This window comes from Delphinapterus leucas, chromosome 19 (assembly GCF_059928025.1).
Source record: "Delphinapterus leucas isolate spDelLeu-1000000601 "Yukka" chromosome 19, BTC_Dleu_Yukka2, whole genome shotgun sequence".
Taxonomy (NCBI): Eukaryota; Metazoa; Chordata; class Mammalia; order Artiodactyla; family Monodontidae; genus Delphinapterus; species Delphinapterus leucas.
In genome coordinates, this window is record NC_143147.1 from 57,227,174 (window position 1) to 57,245,196 (window position 18,023).

Below are 18,023 nucleotides of genomic sequence, written 5' to 3' on the forward strand. Positions count from 1 at the left end.
CATTCAGTCAGCAGTATTTTGGGAATTCCCTGGCAGTCCAGTGGTTAGGTCTTGGCGCATTCACTGCTGAAGGCTCAGGTTCAGTCCCTGGTTGGGGAACTAAGATCCCACAAGCCGTGTGGCGCAGCAAAGGAAAAAAAACAGTCAGCAATATTTTCTCGTAATTGCTTATTTTGGCACCTTACCACTTTCTTCTGAACCACCAGGATTAAGAGTGAGTACTGTAGAGTGTGAGGTTGTTTAAGTAGCTGGAAGTTGTGTAATTATGGTCCCAACCAAATTTAACTGCTAAAAACGTTTTGAAGAAAAGTAGGATCAACAAATTAGTCTTAACTTTGTGCCCTTATTTGAACATTTTAATTCTCTTTAGAATTTAAATAAAACCAGTAATTCACGTTCATTTACTTATGCCTTAGGAATTTACTGTTCATCGTTGGCTTCATTCTTAATGAATATTTGATTGGTGGTCAACTTCTAGTCTATGTTGGTTTAACAAAGAAAAACTCCTTCATAGTTTGCTGTGTTTCAGGACAGTTTTTAAGAGAGACCTTAAAATGAGATAGCAGAGTGCTAAGAAATCTGAGAAAAGCCATTTCTCCTATCAGAAAAATGTACGTAAACTATGCTCAAAATTTTTTTTTAAATAAATTTATTTATTTTTGGCTGCGTTGGGTCTTCATTGCTGCGCGGGCTTTCTCTAGTTGTGGCGAGCCAGGGTTACTCTTTGTTGTGGTGTGCTGGCTTCTCATTGTGGTGGCTTCTTTTGTTGCGGAGCACGGGCTCTAGGCACACAGGCTTCAGTATTTGTGGCACGTGGGCTCAGTAGTTGTGGCTCACGGGCTCTAGAGCGCAGGCTCAGTAGTTGTGGCTCGTGGGCTTAGTTGCCTTACGTCATGTGGGATCTTCCCGGACCAGGGCTTGAACCTGTGTCCCCTGCGTTGGCAGACGGATTCTTAACCACTGCGCCACCAGGAAAGCCCTATGCTCAAATTTTTGCTTATAATTTTAGTTCATCAAAGGCTCCCCGTTAAGTTAAATCGATTATTTTAACTTTTCAATCATGTACCTTATCCATTTTAGATAAAGGAAAGGAAAAAAATAATACTGGAAGGAACTTGTATGGCATGCATTGTGTTTGTTGTCATTTTTTAAAACATGTTCTCTATATACTTGATCTCATTTAATGTTCACATGCAACACTATTTTTATCCCCACTTTTCAGCCAAGGAAATTGTGACTTAAAGGAGTTAAGTAACTTGTTGGATTACCACTAGTTATGTTTGGCTTCAGGCTCCCCACCCCGCCAAACACACACCTTTTTCTTTTTCTTTTCAATTAAAAGACTTTTTTTTTAGAGTATTTTTAGGTTCACAGCAAATTGAGTGGGAAGTACTACCCACTGCTGCCACAACACACACAACCTCCCCTACTATCAGCATCCCGAACCAGCGTGGTGCATTAGTTACAGTCAGTGAGCCTGCATCGACACATCGTTATCACCCAAAGTACAGAGTTTTACATTAGGGTTCACTCACGGTGTTGTACACTCTACGGATTTTGACAAACATATAATGATGTGTCTCCAGCATTGTAGTATCATAAAGAATGGTTTCACTGCTTGTGAAAACCCTTTGGGCTCTGCCTATCTAACCCTTGGCAACCACTGATCTTTTTATTTGCTCCATAGTTTTGCCTCCCAACTCTGTTTGCCAACCAGGAGGACTATATGCCTCATGATTCAACATCCCCTGTGAAGTATTCTTGCCAAAAGATTAATCTCAGTTATATAACGCCTCTAGGTTTAACTCCCAGTTTTTAAGGTATACCAGGGACAGAGGAGGCTGTTAAATGATACCACAGGGACGCAGTCTGCAAACTTCAGACTCTAGAAAACTATAGGATGATTGACTTGATTTCTTCAATGAATAAATGGCAAGGAAAAAAGAGACATAAGAAACGTAACTACAAATTGCAGAGTATGAGCCTTATTTGGATTCTGAGTTGATTAAAAAAATAAATGAGACTATTGAGGAGTGACTAGATATTTCATGATATAAAGAACTTTTAGGTATGATATTTTTTTCAGTTTATCTTTTAGAGATACATATTGAAATATTTATAATATCTTGTCTGAGATTTGCTTCAAAGTAATTGACACATGGAGAGTGAGTGAACATGTCAAAATGAAACATTGATGGTTCATTGTGTGTGTGTTTATTTTCCTTAAGCAATTATTACAAAGGAGAATTAGTGTACATAGAGTGCTTAGCACAGTGCCTGGCACACGGTGTGTTGAATAACTATTAAAACAATAACGAAGGACAAGACAGTGAAATAAAAACATTCCAGACCAAATTGTAGTAATAGTAGCCTTACTTCATTCTACTTTGTAAAAGTGTCATTCTAGATGTTATAAATCATTTATAATACATGTATGCCAAATATTATATTAGAAACTTTTTCATAGTGTTTGATATAATTGATTCTCTGTTGTATTTGTGGGTATCTACTGTAACTCTACATTCTGCGCCCATGAAGGGTCACATCAGCCTTGTCATCTGAATTTTAAAAAGACCTGTTCCTTTTTTTTGTATAATGGTTTCAACTATTATATAGTTAGCTTGCAACTGATATCTTTTTTCATTTTTAGAATTGTCATTTCCTTATTAGCCATTAGGAAAATGCAAATTAAAACCATGATGAGATACTACTACATGCCTATTAGAATACCTAAAATTTTTTAAAAATACTGACAATACCAAGAGCTGGCAGGGATGCAAAGCAGCTGGAACTCTCATAGATTGCTGATCGGTATGCAAAATGGTGCAGCCACTCTGCAAAACAGGTTGGCAGTTTCTTATAAAGTTAAACATATGCTTACTGTATAACCCAGCAATCCCATCCCTGGGTACCCAAGAGAAAGGAAAATTTATGTTCACACAAAACTTGTCCACTAATGTTCAGAGTAGCTTTATTTGTGATAGGCAAAAGATTGAATCAACCCAGCTGTTCTTCAGCAGGTGAATGGATAAACTGGGGTTCATCCATGCATGGAATACTACTTAGCCATAAAAAGGAACGAACTGTTTGATTTATACAACAACTTGAATGAATCTTATTCAAAGCATTATGCTGAGTAAACACAGTCTCAAAAGGTTGCATATTATATTCGACATTCTTGAAAAGACAATTCTGGGGGACTTCCCCGATGGTCCAGTGGTTAAGAATTCACCTTCCAATGCAGGGGATGTGGGTTTGACCCCTGGTCGGGGAACTAAGATCCCACGTGCTGTGGGGCAACTAAGCCTGTGTGCTGCAACTACAGAGCCCACACACTCTGGAGCCTGTGCGTCACAACCAGAGAGAAGCCCGCGTGCCGCAACGGAAGGTCCAGCGTGCCGCAACTAAGACCCGATGCAGCCAAAAATGAATGAATGAATGAATGAATGAATAATAATAAAGAAAACACAGTTCTGTGGTATTAGAGGACAGATCATTGGTTTTCAGGGGTTATGAGTGTGACTGTAAAGGGGGCATGTGAGGGAGTTATGCGGGTGATGGAACTGTTCTGTGTCTTGATTGTGATGGTGGTTGCAGAAATCTGTGCATGTGTTACAATTCATAGAACTTTACACCAAAAGAAAAATATCCATTTTACTGTATAATAATTTTTTTAAATTGTAATTTCCTGGAGGAAACTAGCTTTTTATATCACCATCAACATGCGTGAAGGTTCATATTATTTATCAAGTGTGAATTTTTAATGTCTATTTAATTTTGTTGCAATTTTAAAATATTACTAAAGATTATAATCTTGGTTGGGGGCTTACTCTGCTAGGTGGAAACGTATGGGTCAATGGAAAAGAAAGAGCGAGTGGAGTTTATTTTGGAGCAAATGCGGCTCTGCCTAGCTGTGAAGGATTACATTCGTACACAAATCATCAGCAAGAAAATTAACACCAAATTTTTCCAGGAAGAAAATACAGAGGTAAGCCTATCTCTTACTATAAATTTACTTTGAAAATGTTGGGGGGAAACCCTGTAAACCCCAATTTATTTTGTCAACTTTTTTCAGAAATTAAAGTTGAAATACTATAACTTAATGATTCAGCTGGATCAACATGAAGGATCTTATTTGTCTATTTGTAAGCACTACAGAGCAATCTATGATACTCCCTGTATACAGGCAGAAAGCGAAAAGTGGCAACAGGTAAGAATATAGTCTTAAACTTGACATTGATACTTATTAGGAAGAATTTGCTTTTTTTGAAATAATTTTAACTTCAGTAATTACACGCAATTGTGTGGTACTGCTTTCTGTTCAGTCTGTTGATAGTTCACTTTATCCTTACTGATTCAGATGAATTATTTATGGCCTTTGAAGAAATGTAGGCTTACTATTTAAGACATGTACAGCAGGTTACCTTCTAACAAAGGTCACAGATAAAGACCTAGCATTACTTTGGAAAATTATTTTGCAAAGCTTGTGAATAGATTATATGTGGATTCCACATTTTTGCTGCTAACTTGTTATAAGAACCTTTTTTTATACATTTATTTAAAAAAAAGTTTGGGGGAGGAATAAATTAGGAGTATGGGATTAACAGATACATACCACTATGTATTATATAAAATAAACAGCAAGGATTTACCCTATAGCACAGGGAACTATAGTCAATATCTTGTAATAACCTGTAATGGAAAGGAATCTGAAAAAGAAATATATATAAAACTGAGTCACTTTGCTGTACACCTGAAGCTAACACTAAGTAAATCAACTATACTTCAGTTTAAAAAAAAAAAAAAAGCCAACCCAGGTAGTAATTCAAATTAGCAAAGATTCGGGAATTCCCTGGTGGTCCAGTGGTTAGGACTTTGTTTTTTCACTGCCAAGGGTGCAGGTTCGATCCCTGGTCGGGGAACTAAGATTTCCACAAGCCGTGCAGCACAGCCAGAAAGGAAAAAAAATTAGCAAAGATTCGCTGCATTTGTTTTATAATAGTTTTATTAAAAGTCAACATTAAAGAAAAGCACTATGAAGAGCAATCTGATAAGGTTTTTCCCCTGACTTTTGAATACAGTATTAAAAATGAGTATATACAATTATTCCATGAATTTTCACTTTCTGCCAAAGTTTCCATTCTGTTTCTAGTCTTGTATGTAAACTGTTGCATTGTACAACCTTTTTAGGCCCTGAAAAGTGTTGTCCTTTATGTTATCTTGGCTCCTTTTGACAATGAACAGTCAGATTTGGTTCACCGAATAAGTGGTGACAAGAAGTTAGAAGAAATTCCTAAATACAAGTAAGTACTTTTATAATTAGTATAGTATGTCTCAGTAGAAGCACCGTTTTGAAAGAAAATTGGTTAACCTAAGTGTATACTTCTTAATTGGTTACTGATAGATTGTATTAGAGAATAAAACTAGAGAAAATAAAGTGTTGTTTTAGGACTACATTTGAAATTAATGCAGTGAGGTTATAACACTCCCTTCTAAGCCACTTATCAAGTAGAAGTCTTATTTCAAACTCACTTTTGTTTAATTAATCATCTGATAAATTTTATCATTTGTAAATGTTTGGGGCTTTGTGATTTTCAGAAGTAGATGCTTCTGAAAATCCATTATATACAACATGGGCTTCGCTGGTGGCACAGTGGTTAAGAATCTGTCTGCCAGTGCAGGGGACACAGTTTTGAGCCCTGGTCTGGGAAGATCCCACATGACACAGAGCAACTAAGCCCATGTGCCACAACTACTGTAGAGCGCCCATGAGCCACAGCTCCTGAGCCCGTGTGTCACAACTACTGAAGCCCACGCACCTAAAGCCTGTGCTCCACAACAAAAGAAGCCACCGCAATGAGAAGCCCGCGCACCACAACAAAGAGTAGCCCCCGCTCGCCACAACTAGAGAAAGCCCGCGCGTGCAGCGAAGACCCAATGCAGCCATAAATAAATAAATAAATAAATAAAACAGACATAGGCTTTATCATAAGCCCATTGTGCCTTTTTTTAAGCTATTTTTCTTTTATCTGTTTCATTAGTAAGTTTACAGTCAATTAGTCCAGAGATTGGCAAATACAATAGAGGAGATAGCAAAATGATAAATAGGGGAATGTGCTTTTCACAATTACTGTGGAAAAAATGGTAGTAAAGTTGGTAAAATAAGTAATAACTTGTATCTTGTTCTACAAACAAAACTGTAAAAATCCTCTTTGTTCATATTTTAGAATTTGCTATTAGATGCAACTTAATTTTTACAGATTTGGAATATATTAAGTTTTATTTAATTTACAGGGATCTTTTAAAGCTTTTTACCACAATGGAGTTGATGCGTTGGTCCACACTTGTTGAAGACTATGGAATGGAATTAAGAAAAGGTTCTCTGGAGAGTCCTGCAACTGATGTTTTTGGTTATACAGAGGAAGGTGAAAAAAGGTGGAAAGACTTGAAAAACAGAGTTGTTGAACATGTAAGGATCTGGCATGATGGAGATGACAATTTAGAAGTAAACTTTGGCAAATTTGAGCATAAACTTTTATTCCTCAAATGTTTCTTTTGGATGTTATGTCTTTAATTCTTCACTTTAGGATTTTTTTTTCTATGTCCAATGTAGTAGTGATGTAAATTTGTTGTTCAGATGTTTATTGTCTTATTTCCCAAAGCATATCAGAATTTATCTTACTCCTCTTGTCTTTTTTTCCCCCACCTCTTTTTAGCTTTTCAGAAAAGATAACTGTGTTAGCATGCTGCATTTTGAGAGGACCTCTCAAGAATCCAAAGTTTTATAGCATATAAATCAGAAGGAATTTCTTAAGAATGTGAGGGATGGATGGGGGTGGAGGGAGTGTTTTCTTTCTGGTACTTGCTGGGTAGTTTTGGAAATGGGTAGCATGTCTTAAACCTGACCTTTGATCTTCTTGGTGTCACTACAAATTGAATTATGTCAACATTCATTCATTAACAAACATTTATTGTGAGCCTTCTATATGCCACACGCTGTACAAAGTGCTGGGACACATGGGAGAATAAGACATGGTCCCTACCTTCAAAATGCTTAAAAATAAATCACAGTGGAAGATGCATTTATAAATTATGTATTATGGTACAAGTATACATGTACTAGAGGGGAGCACAAGGAGAGAGTTGATTGGTTCCACCATGAAGAATGGTCAGGCTGGATACATAGGAATCGATGTGGGAGGTAAGATTTGTGAGAAGAGTATGTAGTCAGCAGGCAGACAAGGGAGGGCAGTGCCGGTAGGCAGATGGGATGGTCTGCGCTGGGGCATGGAGGTAGCAAACCAGCAGGGGAACTTGAGGACCTCCAAGGAAAGGGCTCAGTGAGAAAGGAAGTTGGAGGTACGGAAAAGGGCTGGGTCGTAACAAAGCTGAGAGGATAATGACCAGGCTTGTATTTTATAAAGATTCCTCTGGGAGGAAGTGTGAAGAGTGGATTTGGAGAGAGAAAAGACTGGAGATGAGACTAGCTAAGTGGCTTTATGGGCTTGAATTAAGGCAGTAGCCAAGGTATTGAGGAAGAGTGGGTGGAATGGAATTAACTGTTTTAAAGAAGAAAAGTAATAGAATTTGGTCATTGGTTAAATTTAAAGGATGAAGGAAAAGCAGGGAGTCTTGAGTGATTCTTATGCTTTCTGAGAGGTTGGTGTTGCCCTCAGCCCTGATTAGAGATTGGAGGAGGTGCAGCTTCTTCAGAGATGAGCTCATTTTTCTTCCCACCATCCCCCTTTTTCCTTGTAAGTGCTGCTGCTTTGTTAATAACATTAACATTAAGAATAACAAAGGGGCGTCTCTCTAACTTTAGCACCACTTCCAGTGAAAATTAAGAGTTTAATTTTGAGTTATCTTTACATAGTTATAATGATGATACGGTAGCGTTTTGAGATGATTTTGATCTTTTAAAAATTTTAGCCTTCTAAACATTTGTGTCATAATTAGAAAAACTTAACTTTAGATTCTTGCATTTAGCAAACATATTTTAGTACAGTTACAACTTTTAACAACTAATTTAGTTAAGCCTATATTTTGACTATATATATTTTAGAAGAGTTGTAGAGTGTACTCAGAATAACTAAAAATAACTGCAGAAGCCAAAATATCTAAATATTTAGTTTCGTTATTGACATTTAGAACCAGCTTCATTCCAGTGGTGGACTATAGCAAAATAACAGCTCTGAGTATTTGACATTTTAACTAAACCTATTTGGATATGAAAACAAATGGGATGGGCTTTTGGCCTTACTGACAGCTGTGTCCTCTGCCCTATATTCTCTCCTCAGAATATTAGAATAATGGCCAAGTATTACACGAGGATAACGATGAAGAGGATGGCACAACTTCTGGATCTGTCTGTTGATGTAAGTAGTAAACGTTGTTTGTAACCGTTCACTTTGAAAATCAATTGACTTGTAAAAATTGAGCAAGAAAATCAATTTTGTTTTATTACTTAATTTTAAGTTTAGGTGATAGAAAGTTTCCCCACGCTATCTTGAATACCAAAGAGTAGCCTAAATAACAAGTTTATAGCTACATTAATATTATTTATACTAGTTAAAATCTTCACTTAAATATGGTAGTTTTACAGTGATTAATTTGAAGATAAAGTATATATTTCTATAATAAATATGTCTAGGTTCCCAAAAGTGAACTGTAGAAATAAAACATGTGAGGGAGACTTGATTGCAGTTCACCTGAAAAGGACCCAGGACATGTTAGAGGAATATCATCTTCAGGTCTGGTTTTCATGTTGGTAAAATGTACAATAACAAAGAGATAGGAGTTAAGCAAAGTGTATAGTAATGGTCTGAAAAACCATTTCTGTCACCAGAAGGAGTCTGACAGTTTAGCTGAAAAGGAAGAATCGTGGAATGTTGGGGTTAGAGGGCTTGATCCTCGGTTAGTTCATTAGCTCTTCTCGTTTCTGGACGAGGGTGCCTGGGTCCTTAGAAGTAAAGTGCCTTCTCTTTGGCTACAGAGTTGGCAAGTGGCAGAGCATATATTCTAACCCACCATTTCTGGAAACGAACTGTATAATACTGCCTTTTAGGGGGAAACGTAGAAGGTAGACCAAATTGCTGGTGGCAACAGGCTCTTGGGCAGTACCCACAGCATTAAGGTTGCCGGGAGGTTCAAACTGAGTGCTGGCTTTGGGCGTACTCATTCTAATCATTCCCTAGGCTCTTAGTAAAATGAGCACATCATTGCAGGAAGTCAGCAGTTTCTAACCGTTAATGAATTTTAGCACACTCTTGAGTGAAGAGTGTAGAGAATGCTTTCCTTAAATTTTGTTTATTGATAATTAAAATTATCTTGTCTTAATCCAGTTTGTCTCTCTCTTGCAGGAGTCAGAGGCTTTTCTCTCGAATCTAGTAGTTAACAAGACCATCTTTGCTAAAGTAGACAGGTTGGCAGGAATTATCAACTTCCAGAGACCCAAGGATCCAAATAATTTATTAAATGACTGGTCTCAGAAACTGAACTCATTGATGTCTCTAGTTAACAAAACCACACACCTCATAGCCAAAGAGGAGATGATACATAATCTACAATAAGCGTCTCCATGCCCTTAGTGCTTTTAGAAAAGAGTTAAAATTGGAAGTCATTAAAAAAGAAAAAGACTTTTATGGTGTATATGTTGGGTTTTTTTTTTTTTTCTATTCTCAGCTCTTTTGTCTAAAATTTAAAAGCTAGTGAACATGTTTGAGGCCCCTTTTGATCTTCAGCTCCTCGATTTCATTGTTAACTTTGCATGTGCAGTTGGTGCAAAAATATATAATACATTTCTATTGTCTGAGTACTCAAAAAATTGTTATAACTTACCTAAATATGTTATTCTATCATTTGAAACCTTTTTAGCTACTATTTGTTTTCATTCAGCTAACAACCATAACTATAATAATAAAAGCAGTATATGCACGTTTACCTTCCATGGTTACCTGTGTTTCTAAACATTTTGTGGGATAGTGATTTAAGTGTTTTTTAAATAAAATTAATTTTGTTGTAAAGCTATTGATTATTTAGTAGAATTTAAAAAGCAGCATAGAACCTATAAGAACATTTGGGATAAAGTTGTGACTTGTGAAGGATTTGTATTTTAGTATTGTGGTAGAAAGTCTCTAGATTGAGTGTGTACAGAGCTATCTGGTAGGCTATAGACTTTTTTTTTTTTTTTTTGAGTCAAGCTAGTTTCAGTCACAGTAGCTTATTATTACCCCCTTTCCCTGACTTGACCAGGTGTTGAACTAATTGTGTTGACAGAGGTTAATACACAAGGTCACTTTTATAACTCCTTTGTGGCTTTAACTTCCATGTGTAATTACATCATTAATGCTCCAACTTCATTCTCTCCTATAGGAACTTTAATTCCATTATATGCCTGCTAGATAACAACCTAAAATGCGTTAAAAATGACCAAAAAAAGAGACTTCAGGCCACCCTCTTGGCAAATGGTATAGTGTTGACACTTTTTTTAAACAGAATTAAAGTAGTTTTACTGTTAAAAGAAACATCTGAGATCACTTACTATGAGCAAATTTTAGAAGTTTTAAAATTTGATTTCAGAGAAAATGGAAAAAGGAAACAATGTTAGGTTATTTAAAATATGTTTAAGTGAAGAAAGTATAAGGTCTTTTTTTAAAAATACAAATAGAGAGGGAAAGGCATTCTGGAAACAACAGTTTTCACAATTCATTTTCCATTTAATGATCACTAAATCGTCCTATTTCGTGATCCCAGGGCTGGGGACAGTTGTAGAACCTCTATTGTGAATAATAACGTAGTATTAATCTAATTTTATTCTTTGGAAATTTAATGTATTGGTCACATTAATAACAATATCTGCTATCACTTATCTTTAAAAACTAACAAAAAATATGGCAAGGTAAGAAACATCAGAAGTTTACGTTAGCAGTAAGAATATCATTTTTAATTTTCTATTGAATGAAAAGGATGGAAAATAAAATCATTTTGCATTGTTAATTTGTAAATTGAGTTGGAACTAATTTGAATCTAGCTTCTCATTAACTTCATCTTTCTAGGGACTCATTCCCCTTGTACTTGCCAAACCTAGACTGTTTGGCCAAATATGTTTCTGTAAAGATCTCAAATGCTCCTCTTCTTTGTTTTTTATTTTAACATGCTCACCCTCAAACTAAGCTTTTTGTGTGTTCTGATTTGGCGCCATTTGCAACTGTGTCCCAGTGACCAAATCCCACTTAACTTGATTAACTGCTCATCCATTGTTTTTTCTGTCCAAGCAAACTTAAGAGTTATTACCAATTTCTCGTGTTACAAAGAAGAATCCATTAGCTTAAGGCAGTAAAATATTTGAGATGTTCTGAACCTAAAATCCTGGCTCGCATTTCTGACCTAAAGCTGGCGTGCATGAAAAGGTTAGAACCACTTTGTTTTAATATGGAGAAGTGAATACTTGACTCATTGTTTTCATTAGGTTACTAACCAGCAGGAGAAGTGATGAGCCACTGTTTTTTTTGTTTGTTTGTTTTTAATGAAACACCTTTTACCCTTTCATTTCTATATAATTTATGTTTTTATTTTAGAGTTCAATCATTATTTCTGTAATTATCAATTTCCATATGCTTTTTGTTGAATCATTGAAAAACATCTCTAAAATTCATACTGTTGCATTCTATCTCTTAAGTGTTAAATGTATGATAAAAGAACATATTTTAAATTGTTTCCAGCTTCTGGATATAGCTGCAATAAAAGCACTAATTTGTGGATATTTAAGAAAACCTGGAGAATAAACTCATACTTTAAAAGATCACTTTTTTCAGTTCTTTTACTGTTTATAACAAAAAGCCACAGATACTTTTCATTTTTCTTTCTAAGTCATGTTACCTCTCTAATCCTGGTTTTTTTTTTTTTTTTTTTTTCGGTACGCGGGCCTCTCATTGTTGTGGCCTCTTCCGTTGCGGAGCGCAGGCTCAGCGGCCGTGGCTCACGGACCCAGCCGCTCCGCGGCATGTGGGATCTTCCCGGACCGGGGCACGAACCCGTGTCCCCTACATCGGCAGGTAGACTCTCAACCACTGCGACACCAGGGAAGCCCTCTAATCCTGTTTTTAAGCAGTGAGAAAACATTTTGTACATTGCAACAGGTTGGCTTTTTCCCCTGGATTCTTTCTGATTTGGGGTTGGTGACAGGCTGTGCCTTATTGTGCTTTGACCAATGGTTCTCTCACTTAGCACACATGCGAATCACCTGCAGGGCTTGTTCCAACACGGATTACGGGCCCCACCCCCAGAGTTTCTGATTCAATAATTTTAATTTCTAACAAGTTCTCAGGTGACACGGATGCTGCTGATCCATGCACTACACTTTGAGAACCACTCCTTGAGGATACTTGCAGTAAATGCAAGAAAAGAACCATGTTAAGTTTGTAAAAGATATTTTGGTGAGAAAAAAATATTGAGTGAACATGAATGTCAGTAAAGTTAGGATTGTGCTACAGGGTGATGCTTATCCATTTTCATTTGTTTTTGAGCCTAGCGATTGGAAAGTCTAGTTTTATCCTGCCCCCTGAGATGTAATGTTCTCACTTTTTGAGTGGATATAAAAGTGTCCCTAATTTGGAGCTTAATATTTCCTATGTTGAAAGAATTGAATGACATCTCTTTGAAGATTGCAAAAGTTTCATCATCTTGCTATTTTCTCTCTATAAGATTGGGAACCATGTTTATCGTTGTATCCATCATTTTGTTACATAATAGAAACCTAAACACTTGTTGAGTTAAATTGTTTTAACCAATTAATCTTTTTTTTCTTTTTTTTTTTTTTTTTTTTTTTGCGGTACGCGGGCCTCTCACTGCTGTGGCCTCTCCCGCCGCGGAGCACAGGCTCCCGACACGCAGGCTCAGCGGCCATGGCCCACGCGCCCAGCCGCTCCGCGGCATGTGGGATCCTCCCGGACCAGGGCACGAACCCGTGTCCCCTGCTTCGGCAGGCGGACTCCCAACCACTGCACCACCAGGGAAGCCCCCAATTAATCTTTTTTAACCCTTCACTAGCATATCACTGGAATTTTGATCCTCAGCTTCCAACTTCTAATTACCCTGTAAGTGTGCAATTCAGTATTAATTACATGCACAGTATTGTACAACCATCACCACTATTTCCAAAACTTCATTATCCCAAACAGAAGCTCTGTAACCATTAGCAGTAGTTCCCCATCTGCCCCCCTTCCCCAGCCCCTGGTAACTTATGGTCTCCTTTCTGTTTGTATGACTTCGCCTACTCCAGATATTTCGTGTAAGTGGGATCATACAATATTTTTCCATTTCGTCACTGGATTATTTTGCTTAGCATAATGTTTTCAAGGTTCATCCATGTTGTAGCATGTTTCAGGACTTCATTCCATTTTATGGCTGAATAGATTTCCATTGTATGGATAGACCACTTCTGTGTCTTCATCTTTTGATGGTCACTTGGATTTTTTCTACCTTTTGGCTATTGTGACTAGTGCTGCTGTGAACATGGGTATACAACTATCTGAAGTCCTGTTTTCAGTTCTTTTAGGTATATTGGCTTAAAAACAACAACAAGAAATTATTCAGAGGCAATTGTAAAGATAGTGCAGAGAGGTCCTTTGTACCCTTCACTCAATTTGCGCATTGGCTTTTAAAACCAAAAGAATATTTATGTACAAGGGAATGATGTGGTAGACCAGAGGGACCAATTCCCGGTAAAGCTGTTACTATTTAAAACTTATCTCACTAACCATAAAGACAAATTCCAAAAGAACTGTGTTGTTGAACCTACTCTCAAGGGGGTCAATGGAATAGGAACCACATCAGAGTTATAAGACCAAGTGTCAGCCATGTTGGATGTGTATCATGTGCATAAGTCCCAGTAGAGTGATTAGCATCAAATAGGGCCCTCCTGTCTTTATAATAGGTGGTCTTGTATCTGAAACCCATTAAGAATGTTTTAGGGTTTTAGTACCAAAAAGTCTAAAGCATATTTGGCATCTCTGGGACAAATAAAAGTATTATTTAATATGAATAATAAAAGTTGCTAAATATTATTTACACAGACACGAAAAATCTGGGCCAAGTTTTCAGAAACTTCAGGCTGTAGAAATAATGTTCTCAACGCAAGAAGCTTTATCTACAAGGAAAAAAGTGGGTGTCACAGATAACACCTTCTCTTAATTTTTCTATATTCCCATACATACAGCCTCATTTAAAACGTAATGAGTACCAACCCTGCAGTAAAAATCTTCATCTTTAATATTTCTAAATTTAGTGCCCTGTTTAATTTCATATCTTAATTTGAACTTTGGACATTTTCCTTGAAATGTGAAAGAAAACTTTCTGGTTTCATAATGCCTTTTTTTTTTTTTTTAATGCTTAAATGTCACTTGAAAGCACAGAAAGTAAAAAGGTTAAATATGATGTAAACTAATTTTACTTGATCAAGATTTTCATATGCATTTAAGGATTTTGAAGAATTAGATAAGTTTAAAAGAGCTAACTAACCTTCAAGAAATAGCAAAGAGAATGCTGGGAAAGAATAGATGTTTCTTAAAATGCGTATCTTGTCTGCTGCTGCCAAATGTACAATGTGATGCCTCGCTACAGAATACTAAACAGCTGGCTTCCTGGTGCTTCCACATCGATTTCCATTGTGTGTAGAATGCAGGGCCGTTATTTTATTCAAAGTGTTCCCACTTAATGGAAATGCTATACAAGACCGCATCCCCTTCACCTTTTAGCATGCAAATCTTGAAAGAAAGGATAATGTAATTTTCTTCTGCCATCAGTACTTAGGGATTGTAGTAAGAGTTTGGAAGTAAACTCTTCCTCTAAGATTTAGATGATAATAGCAACATATTCTGGACCAAAGCAGAGAAGCAGATATGTAATGGCTCCCTGGCTGACAAAATCTGACTCTAAGGAGGTAAGCTTCTAGAGACCAACTCTCACAACTAGTTGACAACTAAATTCTCAACATCCAGAATAGTGCCTAGCTCATAGTTGCAAAATGCATGGACTTTGAAGAATAACCAGATAACTCTAACTTTACTAACTTTAAGATTTATATCTAAAATGTCAATCAAGGAGGTGGCCATTGCAAGCTAGAAAAATTAGTCATAGAAGTACACGGGGGTGTGTGTGGGGGAGAGACATCCTTAGCTCACCAAATCCAAGTGTTCTGGACTTTTAGGTTGGGCCATCCTAACTATGGAAATGGGGACAGGAATTACAGCCCAAAGCCCATAGTCCCATTTTTGGAAACAGTTCTCAAGAAATTGAGGCAGCATGCAAAAATAGCCTAAAGTCGTATAATAAGCTCTCCTGATCTGACTTAATACTCAATAAGCAAACTTAAGGTAATGATTTAACTTAAGTTAATGATAACTTACGAAGTATTATCTGACAACTTACCAAGTATTATTTTCAAAAAGATAAAACCTACTGTAAAATGATTCGGTCATGTGGAAAACATGTTCAGTGGATTCTCAGAAACATAGAATTACCATATGACCCAGCAATTCCACTCCTAGGTATATACCGAAGAGAACTGAAAACAGTATTCAAACAAATACTTGTACATAAATGTTCATAACAGCACTTTTCAAAATAACCAAAAGACAGAAACTACCCAACTGGTCATCAGAGGATGAATGGATACATTGTGGTATGTCCATACAATAGAATATTATTTAGCCAGGAAAAGGAAAGTCAGGAATGCTGATATATGCTATGGTGATGATGAATCCTGAAACATGCCAAATATAAAGAAGTCAGACACAAAAGACCACATACTGTGTGATTCCATTTCTATGAAACATCCAGAATAGGTAAATCCAAGAGAAAAAAGCAGATTGGTACTTGCCAGGGACTTGGGGGAGGAGGGAGTGAAAGTTACTGTTGAATGAATCAGGCATTTTATTTTGCGGTGATAAAAATGTTATGGAGGGACTTCCCTGGTGGTGCAGTGGTTAAGAATCTGCCTGCCAATGCAGGGGACAATGCAGGGGTTTGAGCCCTGGTCTGGGAAGATCCCACATGCTGCGGAGAAACTAAACCCGTGTGCCACAACTACTGAGCCTGCGCTCTAGAGCCTGGGAGCCACAGCTACTGGGCCCACGTGCCACAACTACTGAAGCCCGCGTGCCTAGAGCCTGTGCTCCCCACCAAGAGAAGTCACCGCAACGAAGAGTAGCCCCTGCTTGCTGCAACTAGAGAAAGCTCACGTGCAGCAATGAAGACCCAAGGCAGCCAAATTAAAAAGAAAAAAAAGTATGGAACTAGATCCATGTGATGGTTGTACAACATTGTGAATATACTATTTTCCACTGAGTTTTTCACTTTAAAATGGTTAATTTTATGTGAATTTCACCTTAGGTTTTTTTTTTTTTTATAACAAGGTAAGATCATGACTCATGTAAATATAAAATATGCTTATCAAAGATTTTATTCAATGGAATATTACTCAGCCATATAAAGGAACGAAACTGAGTTATCTGTAGTGAGGTGGATGGACCTAGAGACTGTCATACATAGAGACTGTCATACAGAGTGAAGTAAGTCAGAAAGAGAAAAACAAATACCGTATGCTAATACATATATATGGAATCTTAAAAAAAAAAAAAAACGGTCAGAAGAACCTAGGGGCAAGACGGGACTAAAGACGCAGACCTACTAGAGAATGGACTTGAGGATATGGGGAAGGGGAAGGGTAAGCTGGGACAAAGTGAGAGAGTGGCATGGACATATGTATACACTACCAAACGTAAAATAGATAGCTAGTGGGAAGCAGTCACATAGCACAGGGAGATCAGCTCGGTGCTTTGTGACCACCTAGAGGGGTGGGATAGGGAGGGTTGGAGAGAGGGAGATGCAAGAGGGAGGAGATATGGGGACATATGTATATGTATAACTGATTCACTTTGTTATAAAGCAGAAACTGACACACCATTGTAAAGCAATTATACTCTAATAAAGATGTTTTAAAAAAAGATTTTATTCAACTTACAATTAATAAGGGAACCAGTAAGATGTTAAAACCAGTTCAAAGGGATATTTATATAAGAATAAAACTGCTAGATACAAAATTGGTTAATGTCCAACAGGGCCATGCATTGTAATGTTTTGAGGTTTCCTATTTTGCCAGACACTTTGCATCACTAATGGACAGAAATCTGTAAATTAATCTCTGCTCCTACAGAATTTTAAAATAGCCCAAAGTCAAGATCAACACTGCACTGAAAGAAAACCCAGCAATCTCTTTTACCTACTTCCAAGTTTTAAATACTTTTTCTATACTTACAAGTGGTTTAAATGGTACATTTTATGGTATTATATTTTACTATAATAAAAATCAAACGAGAAATAATACATACATTTTATTATTTTTAATTTTTTTTACATACATACTTTTTCTGATAACATATATATTTGCCTACCAGGAGAGGAAGAGTTGATCATGAGGATGACAGTTAAATTCTCATTAGTGATAAGTAAGTGATCATTCTGGTGTTATACGCCAGAATGCAATGGATAGATGGTGTATATTTTCCTCTGAAAGATGGATCTGCTCTTTGAGCTGGAAACACTAGGTTTCTGTGTCTACAAGTTCAGAGGTCAGACCTGGCATGTAGAAAATTCACCAAGGTAATAAATGTGATCCAGTGAAGTCTTTCTTGAGAGACAGTTTTTGTATTCTCCCTGGTCAAAGAGAGAAGAGTGTCCTTTTCTTATCTTGAACTTCAACAACTTCATTTTGGGCCTGAAGCATTTTTTTTTTTAATCTTGAAATCGAATGTTCAACCATTTATATACTTCCCTGGCTTTTGAGATACACCATATTGTTGAAATAAGTTAGCTAAACTCCAATTATTATGGAATGTTTGCTGAGATAGGCAAATTGCTCACTACTTGAAGTCATTCAAAGTAAACTCAGTTGTCAGGTAAAAGTTGGATGGGATACAAGTGCCTATAGAACACTTATGCCTTTGCAAGGAATTTGTGCTCCTTCC

At 36.9% G+C, this 18,023-nt stretch overlaps 1 protein-coding gene across 6 annotated transcripts in view; it reads left to right on the forward strand.

Annotated features, from left to right (window-relative positions):
* PSMD12 (proteasome 26S subunit, non-ATPase 12) overlaps positions 1-18,023 on the forward strand; it is a 37,530-nt gene that overhangs the window by 15,478 nt on the left and 4,029 nt on the right. For 2 of the 6 annotated variants that reach the window (XM_089901452.1, XM_089901453.1), the window contains exons 6-11: positions 3,839-3,988; positions 4,076-4,210; positions 5,191-5,303; positions 6,295-6,469; positions 8,298-8,375; positions 11,962-12,053. In XM_089901452.1, the coding sequence (XP_089757578.1) occupies positions 3,839-3,988; positions 4,076-4,210; positions 5,191-5,303; positions 6,295-6,469; positions 8,298-8,375; positions 11,962-12,053 (743 nt within the window). Of the gene's footprint in view, positions 1-3,838; positions 3,989-4,075; positions 4,211-5,190; positions 5,304-6,294; positions 6,470-8,297; positions 8,376-9,341; positions 11,804-11,961; positions 12,054-18,023 lie in introns of those variants that run through there. The other 4 variants (XM_089901451.1, XM_022589210.3, XM_089901456.1 and 1 more) reach the window with 4 other exon arrangements.